This window comes from Abramis brama (genome assembly GCF_963993115.1).
Source record: "Abramis brama genome assembly, chromosome: 14".
In the NCBI taxonomy this organism is placed as follows: domain Eukaryota; kingdom Metazoa; phylum Chordata; class Actinopteri; order Cypriniformes; family Leuciscidae; genus Abramis; species Abramis brama.
In genome coordinates, this window is record NC_139976.1 from 19,978,961 (window position 1) to 19,992,097 (window position 13,137).

Below are 13,137 nucleotides of genomic sequence, written 5' to 3' on the forward strand. Positions count from 1 at the left end.
ACCAGTATGGTCCTCTGTCCATTTTATACCAATAGTGTCATAACAGATACATTTACAGTTCAAAAAAGATCTGACCCAAGTTGACCTAAACTGATATAAATGTCAAGTCAATTCACACACTCCCATCAATATTTATGGTCCCCAGTAAAGCCTTGCCCAGAAGAACTGATGTTTACTCATGTTAAAAAATCATCACATTTGACAACATCCAATAACAGGACATGGTTTTTCCTTGTCAGATAAATAAATGGTAAATCACTTGTTTTGGTCTGATACGCATATCTTTTTTGCTGCAACAAAATAATTTGTGCCAAGGGGCCTTTATAAAAGACCTGCTATTTTGCTGCCTCCTAGTGGTACAGAACAGATAAAGATTCAGTAAATATCCTTATGGCAAGGATGTTAAACAGTCTACCATGGTTTGTTGCATTGACAGCTACAGACGAAAATGTTTTGTTCTATATGTAATATATTTTGGTAAACTCAAATATTTGTATTTTTATGCAACTGTATGTGAATTGCCATCGAAATTGAATTGAGTAAATAATGTGTATGTGAATTAAGAATAAAAGTTTGGCAAATGGTAACGCAACTACATTTTATACTATAATGTATACAATCTAATTCAAAATATTTGTTTTAATATTTAGATTTTAAGAAGAATTCAACTCTCCATAGCACTTCTAACAAGTTGTCATCAGCTAATTATTATCCTCATTTCTTACCTTGATGTCATTTAATTTTTGGCCAACAGTGGTATACTAGAAAAATATCTACATTAATATTCACTGTAGCACAAATATCTTTTTAATTGGCCTTATGCTTACACACCTTTTCCTCTATCTATAAGCTCAGTAAAAAAAACCCTGCACATTCCATTTTCCCACATTACTAAGAGCAAAGAAAACATCCCAGCATGAAAACACTCATTCCCATTTCCTGTCTTGACATTAGCTGTCATGAAGTTACTTCACTAACCTTATCTGGACAAATATGATAAATTTTTTTATTTTTTTTTTAATAACAAAACGTTTTTATTGGCTTACCTAATCATTTATAAAGTCATCTGACACGTACAGCCCTGTGACAAATGAGACTGAAGTCGGGGACATATATGCTACAAACATTTGGTGCAATAGTGATCAGAAGAAAGCCATAAAAACAACTTCATATCATGCATATCAGAAACAAAAAGAAAACAAAAACATTTTTAGTGTTTTTGTACATTATTGTAAACAAAGTCTCTCTAGAAATCATATCAGAAGAACAAATGGCAAGTAACAAAAACAAGGGGGAAACGAGAGATTTCATGAAATTCTAGGGATTATTCTACAATGAAACACTGCTTGGCATCACCGCTTAACAGAAAAAAAAAAAAAAAAGTACATTTGTATTCCAAGAAATCAGCTTTAACTGTAAACACAGGTGGCATTAAAGGATTATACACAATACAATATTTCCACTACATGAAACATGTCCCTGGTTTCTCATTTTTACAATGATATGAGGTATATTAAGGTCAATCCTATTCTTCACGCCACTCTTTTTTCCTTATTTTTTTTTTTATTTCATTCTATAAAAGCATGGAACGAGTTTGGAGTGCAGCATTCAGACTTTGTTCTTGATAGCATCGCACCCATGGCATTTCTCTGGGACAGGTTTACGTAAAAGGCAGGGAAACACGGCAAGACCACCGAAAGGCCTCACGCGGGACACAGTCTTACTGCATGGGCCAAAAACCAGGAAGACAAAGCAGCCCACCACTCTTTCAAAAGGACATCAAAAATTGCATTGGGAAAAAAACACCTCGTCTCAACATGAAGTCTTTTCCTAATTCACTGCTCATTTAAAAACAAAAACACCACAGGTTTAGGTCCTTTACTTCCGATTCATTAGGTTCTTCTTAGGTTTCTCTTCCCTCCAAATATTTAAAAAGGGAAGCTTGCAATTGTGTCAGGCATTAAATTCAAAACCACACTATAAGAGGTAGAACTCCAAATGATGCTGCTCAGCCCAAGTCAAATAGTCATGATACCTGAACACCTTCAGCACAAAAATGCTTCGGAGTAGCCCACAACTACAAAAAAGTGGCATTCACGTCCAATAACAGTGTTTTCAATTAAAGGAACAAAATATCACCTATACCCTCCAATGAATATTCAAAAATGCCCTTTGTCATAGCAAATCTGCCGTTCCCTCCCCCACTTAAAAAAAAAAAAAAAAAAAAAAAAATCACAGCTTTCTTCATCAAAAATAATAGTTTTACGTGTCCTGAATCTGAATTCTTGCTTTCAGTGGTTTATAAAAGTGCTTATTTGATTCCTTGAGAGATCAAAGTGATGTCAGCTGACAAAAAGTAAAGTTTAAAGAAGGGGATAAGAATCACTGCTCACCCTGAGACATTAGTTATGCAAATTCCATGTAGCTACAAATAAATATCTACATACTCAAGAATGTTTGTATCTGCCTACTTGACTACCAGTACGTTTTTGTTTTAAACATGGCCCTTAGGGATGAAAGTGTTTTCACATTGATATTAGAAGTACCATAAACTTTACAAATGCACAAGAAGTGGAAAGGTCACCAGTGTCATTCCACTGAACACGCAGTTTCCCGATTGGCTTTGTCTTTTTCTTCAAGGAATTTCGAAAACAAAAAGCTTCACTGTCATTTAAAAAAGTACACCTGTAAAAAAAAAGGGCGCTAGCAAACCCTGTTTAAAAAAGTTACTGCTTTTTCCTGAGTAATACTTTAGATCATTGTAACAGACAATACATTTTTTTGCCATTGAATACTGGGCCACTCCCTGACATCTGTTATTATTGTAAATCATCTTCCATTATTAACTTAATCTTATAACTGGACTATGATTGCTAAGACATACAAGGTTTCTGAAAAAGTCCTTCGCTAGCCTCTAACATCGCTGGAAATTTCATTTAATTCTAGCCTTACATCCACTATACTAATAAAACAAAAAGACTAAAACACATTAAAAAACATGAAAAATTGCATCTGAGGTCTTGTAGACCTTCCCTGGTAACGTCTTCTATTGACATTTAATGGCAGTGTAATAATTAAAGTTTTACTCAGCAAGGAGAGGGAAGCATTAGAGACAGTCCTCATCCCACATAACAGGGTCAGGTGAGCTCCCTTAACCTTTACCTGTAGCTTTGGCTTGTGGGGGTTTTGGATCCTGAGCTAATCGGCTCGTTGACATCTGCTAAGAGACTAGTATACCCTGAGAATTCAGTCCGCTGTATCCTGTGGTCGACCTCTGTGACACCCACTCGCGGGTCGCCGCCGTAACCTAGTGGGGTTCGGCAACCAGACTTGAACTGAGAGCCAAAGGCTTGGGCGAAGTTCTCTATCTGGTAGGTGGAACGCATGTCCACTTCCTTAGACGGATCCAGGGCAGCGAGGTCAGGATAGACAGAGCCATTAGATGAGCCGCCAACGGTGCCGTTCCCGTTGTTGCTGCCACTGACCGAAGATCTGCCGTCCTTGGTCTGCTGGTCTTTCTGGCTGCCATTGGTCAGCTCCTGAGTTGCGAGAGAGTACGGTGGCGAATGCTGCTTCTCCAGCTGGTCGGTGAGCTCTTGAGATGGAGTAAGCTGCTGGTGAGGGACTGGCTCCAGACTGCTGAGATGAAAGGCCTGCTGGGAGGATGGTGAGGCATGGGAGGGTGATGGAGAACCTACCAGCATACCAAAATGGGACTTACTTAGGGAAGTTGAAGAGGAAGGTGCAAGAGGGGAGGAAACGGGCTGTCCAAATCCACAATCCAGTGGCGAGGTGGTGTAGATGTTCTTTTCTGGGAAGAGTGCGCTAACAGGGCTGCTGCTAGATGATAGGAGGTTTGGGAAGGGTCCGGACGGGCCCAAAATGAAACTGCTGCTATGGCTGGTTCTCTCCAGGGTCTGGAGCAAGAACTTGGAGTACTCGTTCATCACCCCACTCTTGTCTCCAGAGCCAGGAGATCCCTCATCCTGGCCCAGTTCAGAAGTGGTGGAGGCAGGCTGCAATTCCACATGGTGTGAATCTTGCAGATCAAATGTCACATCGTGGTGAGAGCCATCAGATTTGTGGCTGTAGTGGTCCAACAGGCTCTGCAGCACCTCATCTGGGATCCCTGATTTGTCATGCTTGTCAACGCTTACCAAAGGCGAGGTGTCAAGCAAGGCTAGTGTTGGTTCTCCTATGCCGCCTTGGATGACCGTCGGCTGCGGAAGGTGGACAGAGCTGAAGTCAGCTGCAGCACTGCTGTTTGCAGCATGCAGGTAGCGTCTTTTTTTCAAAAACTGCATTGCATCGTCGTAGTTGCTGCTGGTACCTCCTTGTTTGGGGCCACCGGAGGTTTGGAGGAGGCTGAGACCATCCATACTTCCGGCTCCAGACAGGTCCATAGAGCCTTGCTTCTGCGCCAGCAGCTTCTGCTCATGGTTGACCTCCTCCACAGAAACCTGACCCTTATCCATTCCCTTGTGGCCACCTTTCTTAAAGACAAGCTTGGGTGTGCGTCCATGCTGGTGGTCCATGCTCGTCTCAGCCAGAGCCCCTGAAGAAGATGCCCCTGACCCACTGGGCATGTCCAAAGTGTAGTCATGTGGGCTGAGTCCTCGTGCCATCTGCACTCCTCCTCCCGCAGCTGCTCCTTTCTTCCTTCGCCGCTCTCCTCCGTCATTGCCATTTTTGGACTTGCCCCTCTTGCGTGGTTGGGCGCTGGTGTTTCCCTGAGTGAGTAAGTAGCTGCCTTGTCCCACGTCCTCGTCTCCAAGGTCCAACATCCCTGGGTCCAGACCTTTCTTTATGGCTTCTCCACAGGTTCTCTTGTGCTTCAGTAATCGATCCGTCCTTGAGAAATACTATGGAGCAAGAAAGAAAGGGTTCCTGATGCTCATTATTTTGTCCAAAACAATTAACTTATTCAAAAGTGCATAAAAAAAAAATGCAATTCATACATAAAATGACTTGAATACATATCTTCGATGATGAGCATATGTTAATTCACACTAGTGCTGGGTGATAAAACGGTATCGGCATTTATCGACGGTACACCATTGTCGGTAACCGATCTTGATGAAGCGACACCGTTACTACACAGCGCTAAGAGATCTAGTAAAGAAAGCATTTGAATTCGCCACTGAAGTAATAACAATCGCTGCAAGATCTAATGAGAAGCATTCAAATTTCTCCGTTATTAACGGATCAAACAGCGCTGACGTGGAAACCTGGAGAAACATTGTGCCATGAATGAACTAGTTATAGGCTTTAAGTCCACAGATCAGCAATATTCACCATGGATTTAATGTAGTAACACTAACTGTAACTATGGAGGTTTGGCAGGAATAGTAAAATGCTTTCAAGTACGTCACATCTTTTATGATTAATTACCATATATAAATGTTATTTATAATGTGATGGCCAAACCATTATTTGTTCATCCTACAAAGATTATCCCCATTTATAAAACTAAAAGATGTAGGAAAACTCACACTTATTTAAAAATCATTTTATCATTAAACTTATCTTAAAATTTGTTTGTTTTTTTAAATCAAGGAAATTTCTTTGGCATGACTTTCTTTTTGCTGTATCAAAAACGTACCGAACCATGACACCGTGTCGTATCAAACCGAACCGTGAATTTTGTGAACCATTACACCCCTACTTATTACAGATGTTGATCTACCTCTAAGTTTGCCTTGATTGTTCTATGTTTAAGTTCAAGAGCTTCTTTAACACTTACTTTTTTATCTGAATATAAGATAAAGAAGATATTTTTGTTTACATTTTATTTTTGACTGCTACAACTAATATAATTTGTTGTTTGCCTTAATGTGGATACATAAAAAAAAAATTCATACATAAAATGAGTTGAATACATATCTTCGATAATGAGCATAATGTTAATTCAAACTAGGGCTGGGTGATGCGACCACACAGTGGTTTAATTCAAACTTTTAAACATTATATCGTGATAATGTTTTTAGCTATATCGCACAGCCCTAATTCACAATTCTTGAAAATAAAACATTAAGTAGTTTTTTAAGTAATTAAGTTCTCAAAACCATGAGAAACCAGCATGAAAGTAAAGAATACATTTTTAAGAACCCAGAACATGTATCCACCTTATTTTAAACATAAAATTGGTTGTGGCCGTTTGTAACATGAATATGCAAGGCTTACCAATGTTCTTGGAAGTCAATACACTTCCAGTTGTTTTAGCTGAACAAAAACAGTGCGTTATGCTGCTTGATGTTGCAAACTGGTATTTATCAATAGTTTTACTGTTGACTGCTCTTTGTTATTCTTTTGGCTTACCCTATAATTTACCTATAGCGGAAAATGAATGGGAGGTTTGAACATTCCCAAGAAATAGCTTACTTCTGCATTGAAAAATAAGGTGGCCTTTTTTTTCTCCTTTCCTTTATTGTGAACATTATTATTTTTCATTAAGTCAAAAAGCATTTTCTGTTAGGACTTACCTGTAGACAGGTATCACATTTATATGGCTTTTCTCCACTGTGTGTTCTTTTGTGTCTCTCCATGTGGTACTTCTGAATAAAGCGCATGTTGCACTGATCACAGCTGAACGGTTTCTCCCCTGTTGAGCAAGAAAAAATAAATCTCAGCACTATCATAATATTTGTTTTTGACAAGTATAAGACAAAAGTAGACTGACTCACCACTGTGGATTTTCTCATGCCGCTGCAGCAGATACTTCTGTATGAAACTCATATTACACTGACTGCATCTGAAAGGCCTCTCACCTGTACAATAAAAAAAACAAATCAATATTTTTTTCCCATTAATGTTGTTCACCAAAATAACCCATGAACGCTGTTTGAGTCTGAATCTGAAAAGGATAGTGAAATTGGGAATATAAGCTGCTCACCTGTGTGAATGAGCACATGTCTGCGCAGATGATAAGAACTGCGGAAGGCTGCATTGCAGTGCTCGCATATGTGCGGTTTAGAGTTGGGAGAGAGGGGCCCAGAATCCCCATCCAGCATGAGTGACTAAAACAGCAAGTAGACAAAAAAGAAATTAAAACTTCTCAATGTATTAACTTTGTGTGTAATAAAATAAACTACATTTTTTCAGCCTTTTGTTATACATTCAATACGCATCTTGATATTTATTCATTTTTTCTGAAATATTTATCTACCATGATTTGAATGACATTTAAATCACAGACACTATTAAAAAAAATCTCCACCTTGGCACCTGGGTTACGTTTGTACATAAAATAACATATACACATACCTATATTAAATATATTGTAAATACTACCTAAATCACCACTTTATTTTTGAAAGGTCATGATATAGGTGCATTTGTTATGTTTTAAGTAAATGTTGAGTTAAAAGTTGATAAATAAATTTACACTTCTTCAGTAGTCAATTTTCATTTTCTTAATCATTTTGAATTTAGGCTTTTATTCACTTATAAACATTCATCAAATCACACAATCATTTTTGGTAAACGGAAGCTCAAGCATGTTCGTGCGAGAACCAATGAGGTTCATTCTCGTTTGTTATGCAGCACAAAAGAGGATTGTTCTTGCGCGTCAAGCAGGTTCAGTTGAGCTTCTTTTATGTTGGCTGATCAATGTTTATATATGAAATAAAGCCTAAATTCAATGTGTTCATCAGTCATCAATCTCTTTATGAACTTTTTGAAGCATCAAAGTGTCAGTTGCGTAGCTGTCTATGGAGGGATAGAAAGCTCTCAGATTTCATCAAAAATATCTTCATTTGTGTTCCGAAGATGAACGAAGGTCTTACGGGTTTGGAACGACATGAGGGTTTTTGGGTGAACTATACCTTTAAAGTGTCATGAAACACCCCTGTTTTAGCACTGGTCGTTCACACCTCAAAGACTCAAGAAATGGGAGTGTAAAGCGGGAGTGTATAGGGTGGGAAGAGGGGAGACAACAACCAATAAAATACAATAAAATACCTGCAACACACTCATTATACAGACAAATGAATATTAAAATGTGTAGAAAAACAAAACAGCCTTATGACAACAAACTTACACAAATCTTTTCTTTAAAGACTACTAACATCTATCATGAACAAATCAAATATGTTTTGATAAATTATTCTTAGAAGTATCAACAAATCAGCATTATAGTAGAGCTACTGGTCTGAAAAAGGAGGAAGAACATTTAAAAGGTCTAATATTTATCACCTTTAAGAGCACTACAATCTCTGAACAAATGACACTAATCAGTTTAACAGAAAGAATAAAGGTATAGTTATGTTTTTGACCATTCTTCGTTGAATTTTCAGTCTACATCATTGTCTTCTGTGTATCAGAATAATTCATTGTGTCATCGCGTTCATGATTAGACGTGTAGCTGTACCAGTGTCCTTATTTGCACATATATATTTCATTTGAAGAAGACATGATTAAATATGTGTGCATAGAATACACAATGCTGGTTCATGTTTGGAGCATTAGAGTAAATGAAATATGTCCATAATAAGTTAAACACGCTGGTCGGTCCGGAAATAAACTGTGATCCGCGCTGCAAGAGTTGTTAAACTCATCGCTTCGTTCCGTGCATAAACTGCTCTCATACATGCGCCGCATGTGTGGTTACATATTAAATATCGTTGCAGCCATATTTTCCAGGTGGTAGTCAAACCCAAACTCTGACTGCATCATGGGGGAAATGCAAACAACACTTTTGTGTTACTTTACTGAGGAAACATACACTTATGACAAGTGTCTAAACGCAAAGCTAAAGAGGCAGAGGTGAACTAACAGCGCATAATAATAACCTACATACATGTTTTTATATCCACACATTTTGTTCTAATGTCACAAGTAATAATCTCAGGGTTTACTGGATTTTACACGATTCTTTTTGTAGTGTGGTATTGGTGGTGATGTTCTAAAATAAACATTGTCACGTGTGGAACTTTCTTCTTCTCACCGTTGATTCCTGATGGTTAAGATTTGGCCCACATCTGGTACAAGTGGATTCCACATGGCCCAGATGTGGGCCGACACTATGTTGCTGCCTGGGCAATTACTTGAGTCGCCCCCTGTCGTTTCACAGAATAGTACAACGGCGAGCACGTCGAGTATAAATGCCTCGTCCATTTGGGGAGGTGCGCTCGCAGTCTGCGGAGACTCGCGCTGCGGAGCCAGGCGAAAGTATAAACAAGGCTTTATGTTCACTCTTACATCCAACCACAGAACACCGGGATTGCTTACGAGACATTTTTGTAGCTACAGCTGCTTGGAGCACAAAGAAAATGGCGGATAGAGTATAACTCGCAGACGGATGGACACTATGGTAATATAGTTCTGTCAGTCAGCGGTGGGGGCGGGGCCTGAGCAGTATGATGTCACACTGCTCAGAGAATCAAAACAGCATGTCTAATGAAACTGCTTGGGGATTAAAAAAATAATATGATAAGTATATATAAAATAATAAGTAATATGAGTGGGTGTATTTTTATTATTGTTGGGTGATGCCAACACACATTTATGTCCAAGTGGATTTAGCATAATAGGGGACCTTTAATAATAAACAATGACTGCTATTGTTGTTTTCATTGATGTGCATCCTGTTCATATCAGTTAACATGTCAAAATCAGTTTTAGAGTTTTGTGACCCTTTAAATGACACAGTGATTAATGAAAAGGCATACACACCTTTGAAGAGTCCCCTTGTTTCCTTCTGGCTTTGCCCTCTGATCCTTCTCCATTTGCTCTTCTTCCTCTTCTAGGTCCAGATTCTTTTGGGTCTTTCCCCAGTCTTCCAGAAAACTGCTAATGAAGCAAAGGAAAACAGCTTAAAATAAAAACCACATAGACGGTATAGTACAGTATGGAGTGCTCCATGTATTGATAACTCATTTATCATCTAGACATACATTGGTAAGGCTTAGGTCATGCAAAAGTATATTCTGGTGGTTGCCAAGCGACATGTCCAGCATATCAGTGCTTTTTCCTCCAGGTGTCCCGGTTCCCGTTGCATACATGGGGAGGCGGTAGTCCAACTCGCTGAGCTTCTCCTGTTTGATACCCATACTGTGGAGAAAGCCACCACCATGGTCAGGAGAGTCACGCTCCTTCTTCAGGATCATCTCCTGGGGAAGATCCACCATGGAGGTTTGTGAAGTCAGGCGTGTGAAGCTGGTCACTGGAGGTAAATGGCTGAACATGATCATGCTGGGGGGGAAGTTGGGGTCCATGCCTCCGTTCCGTAAAAACTCATTGCCTAGCTTGTCCTGGATAATACTCATGCTTGGGTCTTCCAAAGGGCAAAGTTCATTGATGAAATATGCTATGAAGACAAGAAAATATGAGACTGATTAGGACATTAACGTAGTAGCTTAATGCATAAACTACCGAGTAGTATATTAATTATTTATAGAAAAAAAATTCACTAGTGAATAGTCAAAGTAAGTTTAGTAGTATTTAATATGCAATGCATTTTCTTAATTATCCCTGGTCCATAAATACAATTGATGTCAGTTACTACACTGGCTGGTGATTCAGGGAATTGTGCACATTATGTGCATTACATACTGTCATGTGATTTGGCTAGACCAATAGTAATTGTAATGCAGCTTTTTATGACAAAGCAAAATCAGATATAGGCTGAATCCGAATTCTCTGTCTTACCCCTTCCCCTTAGTTTTCGAGGGACAAGGGCTAGGGGTAAGGCGAAGGGCTAGGGGTAAGACGAAGGGGTAGGGGTAGGGGAAGGGGTAAGACAGAGAATTGGGATTCAGCCATAGTCTCTGCTGCTTTGGTTTGCTATACCACCAGAGACATCATATATTTAAAATCAAGGTTATAATTTATTTGCAGGTCATTGACAATTTAAGACCTCTTAAAGGTCAGAAAGACTCCAGAGCTTCTGACTGAAGCAGTTGAGATGAAAGCTAAAAAAACACCATTTAGTGTTTACCAATATCACTAATGACTATGACTTCAACTATCATTGTATCACTTAAAAAAAACTTAATCTTTTTTAATCTTAGCAAGCGTTTTATATTGTATTTAATTTCTTTGTTGCAAAATGGACAGGGCTATTTATAATATGCATGGTCTAAATGTGAAAATGGGGTACATTTATAGAATCAGTCTCGTCAAGGCTGTCTAAAATGTAATAGTAAGGAAAAGATGGAGATTACTCACAGTATTGTGATCATTTAAAAATAATAGCTTTAGTTTTGATTATTGGGTTAAAAAAGCACAAGTTCAAGGAAATAAATATAAACAACCCATGTGAAGATCCAAATCAGTCATTTTTGATAATCTGTTAGCCTTAGCATCATTAGATCAGAGATACTTGCTTAAAAGGACGACTATGAAACTCTGTATTCTGAAACACACAGGAAATTGTTTCAATAAATACTTAAAACACCCTTAATATGAGATGTATCATCTTTTCAGAAAATAAAACACGGTCCAAGCTCCGAGTCTGCGGATTGCCGCAGCATTGTTCTCTATTGTGATCAGCTAACGTTAATGGATAGCTACTTAATCTTATTGATATGGCCGTCTCTTAATACATGTGATATGATAAATTAAAGCAAGTTTAGGTGCAGTGATGCTTTGGTTTCACATCGTTTATAAGTTTACTTCCTACTTTTCAGAGCTAAACTGAGTCAAAATGTAATCTTTTATCAAATGCGGCTAATCTAGTCGTTCATCACAATTACCAAACACATCTCGGTCTAAATGACTCCATTAGCAGCTAACGGCTAACTAACACGAACGAGTGAATTGTGAGAACTTCATATCACAAGATTTTAAATAAACTCGTGTGTGTACATATACCTCTCCACAGGAATACACACTAAAGATAAAGCTTAAAAAGCACAACCAAAGTGAAGCGTTTTATTGAACTAAGTGATGAACGGGGCTAGCCAGCAATAGCATGCAGATGAAAGAGCTACTGCTAACAGCCCATGTCCACACCGCACGCTTTACTACGCTACCATTACAACAAACGAAACCTGATACACTGAGAATCGGGATCTTCCAGGGTACATTTTCTTTGATAATAATGTTAGAGTTGTAATTATGCCGCCTCTCTCGTTCTTGTCCTGTACATGAGTGTGATATATAATGACCATTCATCCATTCGTCACCATCACTAATTATAGCCACACACAGTAACACAATCCGCCGAGAATATTCGGCGATAAATGTGATGTAAAGAGCACGCAGAGACTGGTATGCATGTACGCCTGCAAAGGTAGATCGAATTTTTATGCTTAAAGCGTATGCTAATCGCCACAGTATATTGCAGCAGAAACAATGATGCTCGGCGCTGAAATGCATCTCTCGCTTGAGCGGCTGTGATTTCAGTCGTGCGCGACCCCTCATTTTTCAACCTCGGGCTCAAATAAATGGCACAAACGCAATCCCACTTACTTGTTCATGACCACGGCCGACTCGCAGTGTTCAAATTAATCCCGGCGCTCGATTCTTTGAGTTATTTTACAGCCAAAATATTGTTCTCTTGCAGCTGTTGGCCTCTTCCATGTTGTGCCGACGCTGGGAATTATGGGTTGAGCGGACGGGTCGTGAGAGGAGACAGACGGATACAGGCAGGACTAGTCAAGTAGGGGGCCACTATGCAAATGAAGATTGTGCCTGAGCATCTGCGACTTTGTCCTGCGTGTGAATTAGTTCTTTACATAATAGCTGCCACATTTTTTTTTTTTTTTAGCCTGCCTTTTCCTCAAATCAGGCCATGTGTATAATACAGATCTCTATCTATCTATCTATCTATCTATCTATCTATCTATCTATCTATCTATCTATCTATCTATCTATAGGATATATATATTCATAGGCTACTCACTTAACTAATTTTAGTCATTCATTGTCTTATTGCTTGAACTGGCTTATATAAATCAATGTCATTGTGCCATTTGTTTAGTTAAATGTGCAAGGGCATCTATTGTTCAGATTTTTTAAAAATGTAAAAGGGACAAAATGTAATTTAATCATGCAGCAATCTTGTATGAATGAATTGGATTTAGCCTACTGAAAACAATAAGAAGTAAATGAAAATAAGCAATTCAGAATTATAGATATGTTTTGTTAAATATTTGTAATCAATATGTCAAACTTCATTGATGCCCATTGATGTGT

General features: G+C 38.6%; 1 protein-coding gene across 2 annotated transcripts; it reads right to left on the reverse strand.

The window, feature by feature from the left end:
* Positions 1-563: 563 nt before the first annotated feature.
* znf281b (zinc finger protein 281b) lies at positions 564-12,772 on the reverse strand. Of its 2 annotated transcripts, none has more exons than XM_084134852.1 (7): positions 12,412-12,772; positions 9,894-10,306; positions 9,673-9,786; positions 6,893-7,016; positions 6,684-6,767; positions 6,483-6,601; positions 564-4,862 (listed from the first exon to the last, which is right to left on the reverse strand). In XM_084134852.1, the coding sequence occupies exons 2-7, from the start codon at positions 10,263-10,265 to the stop codon at positions 3,159-3,161; spliced, it is 2,517 nt and encodes an 838-aa protein (XP_083990978.1). In that variant the 5' UTR covers positions 10,266-10,306; positions 12,412-12,772; the 3' UTR covers positions 564-3,158. The 2 variants fall into 2 exon arrangements, with proteins under 2 accessions (XP_083990978.1, XP_083990977.1); XM_084134851.1 differs by having other exon boundaries at positions 565-4,862; positions 9,673-9,789; positions 12,412-12,771.
* Between the last annotated feature and the right edge of the window lie 365 nt (positions 12,773-13,137).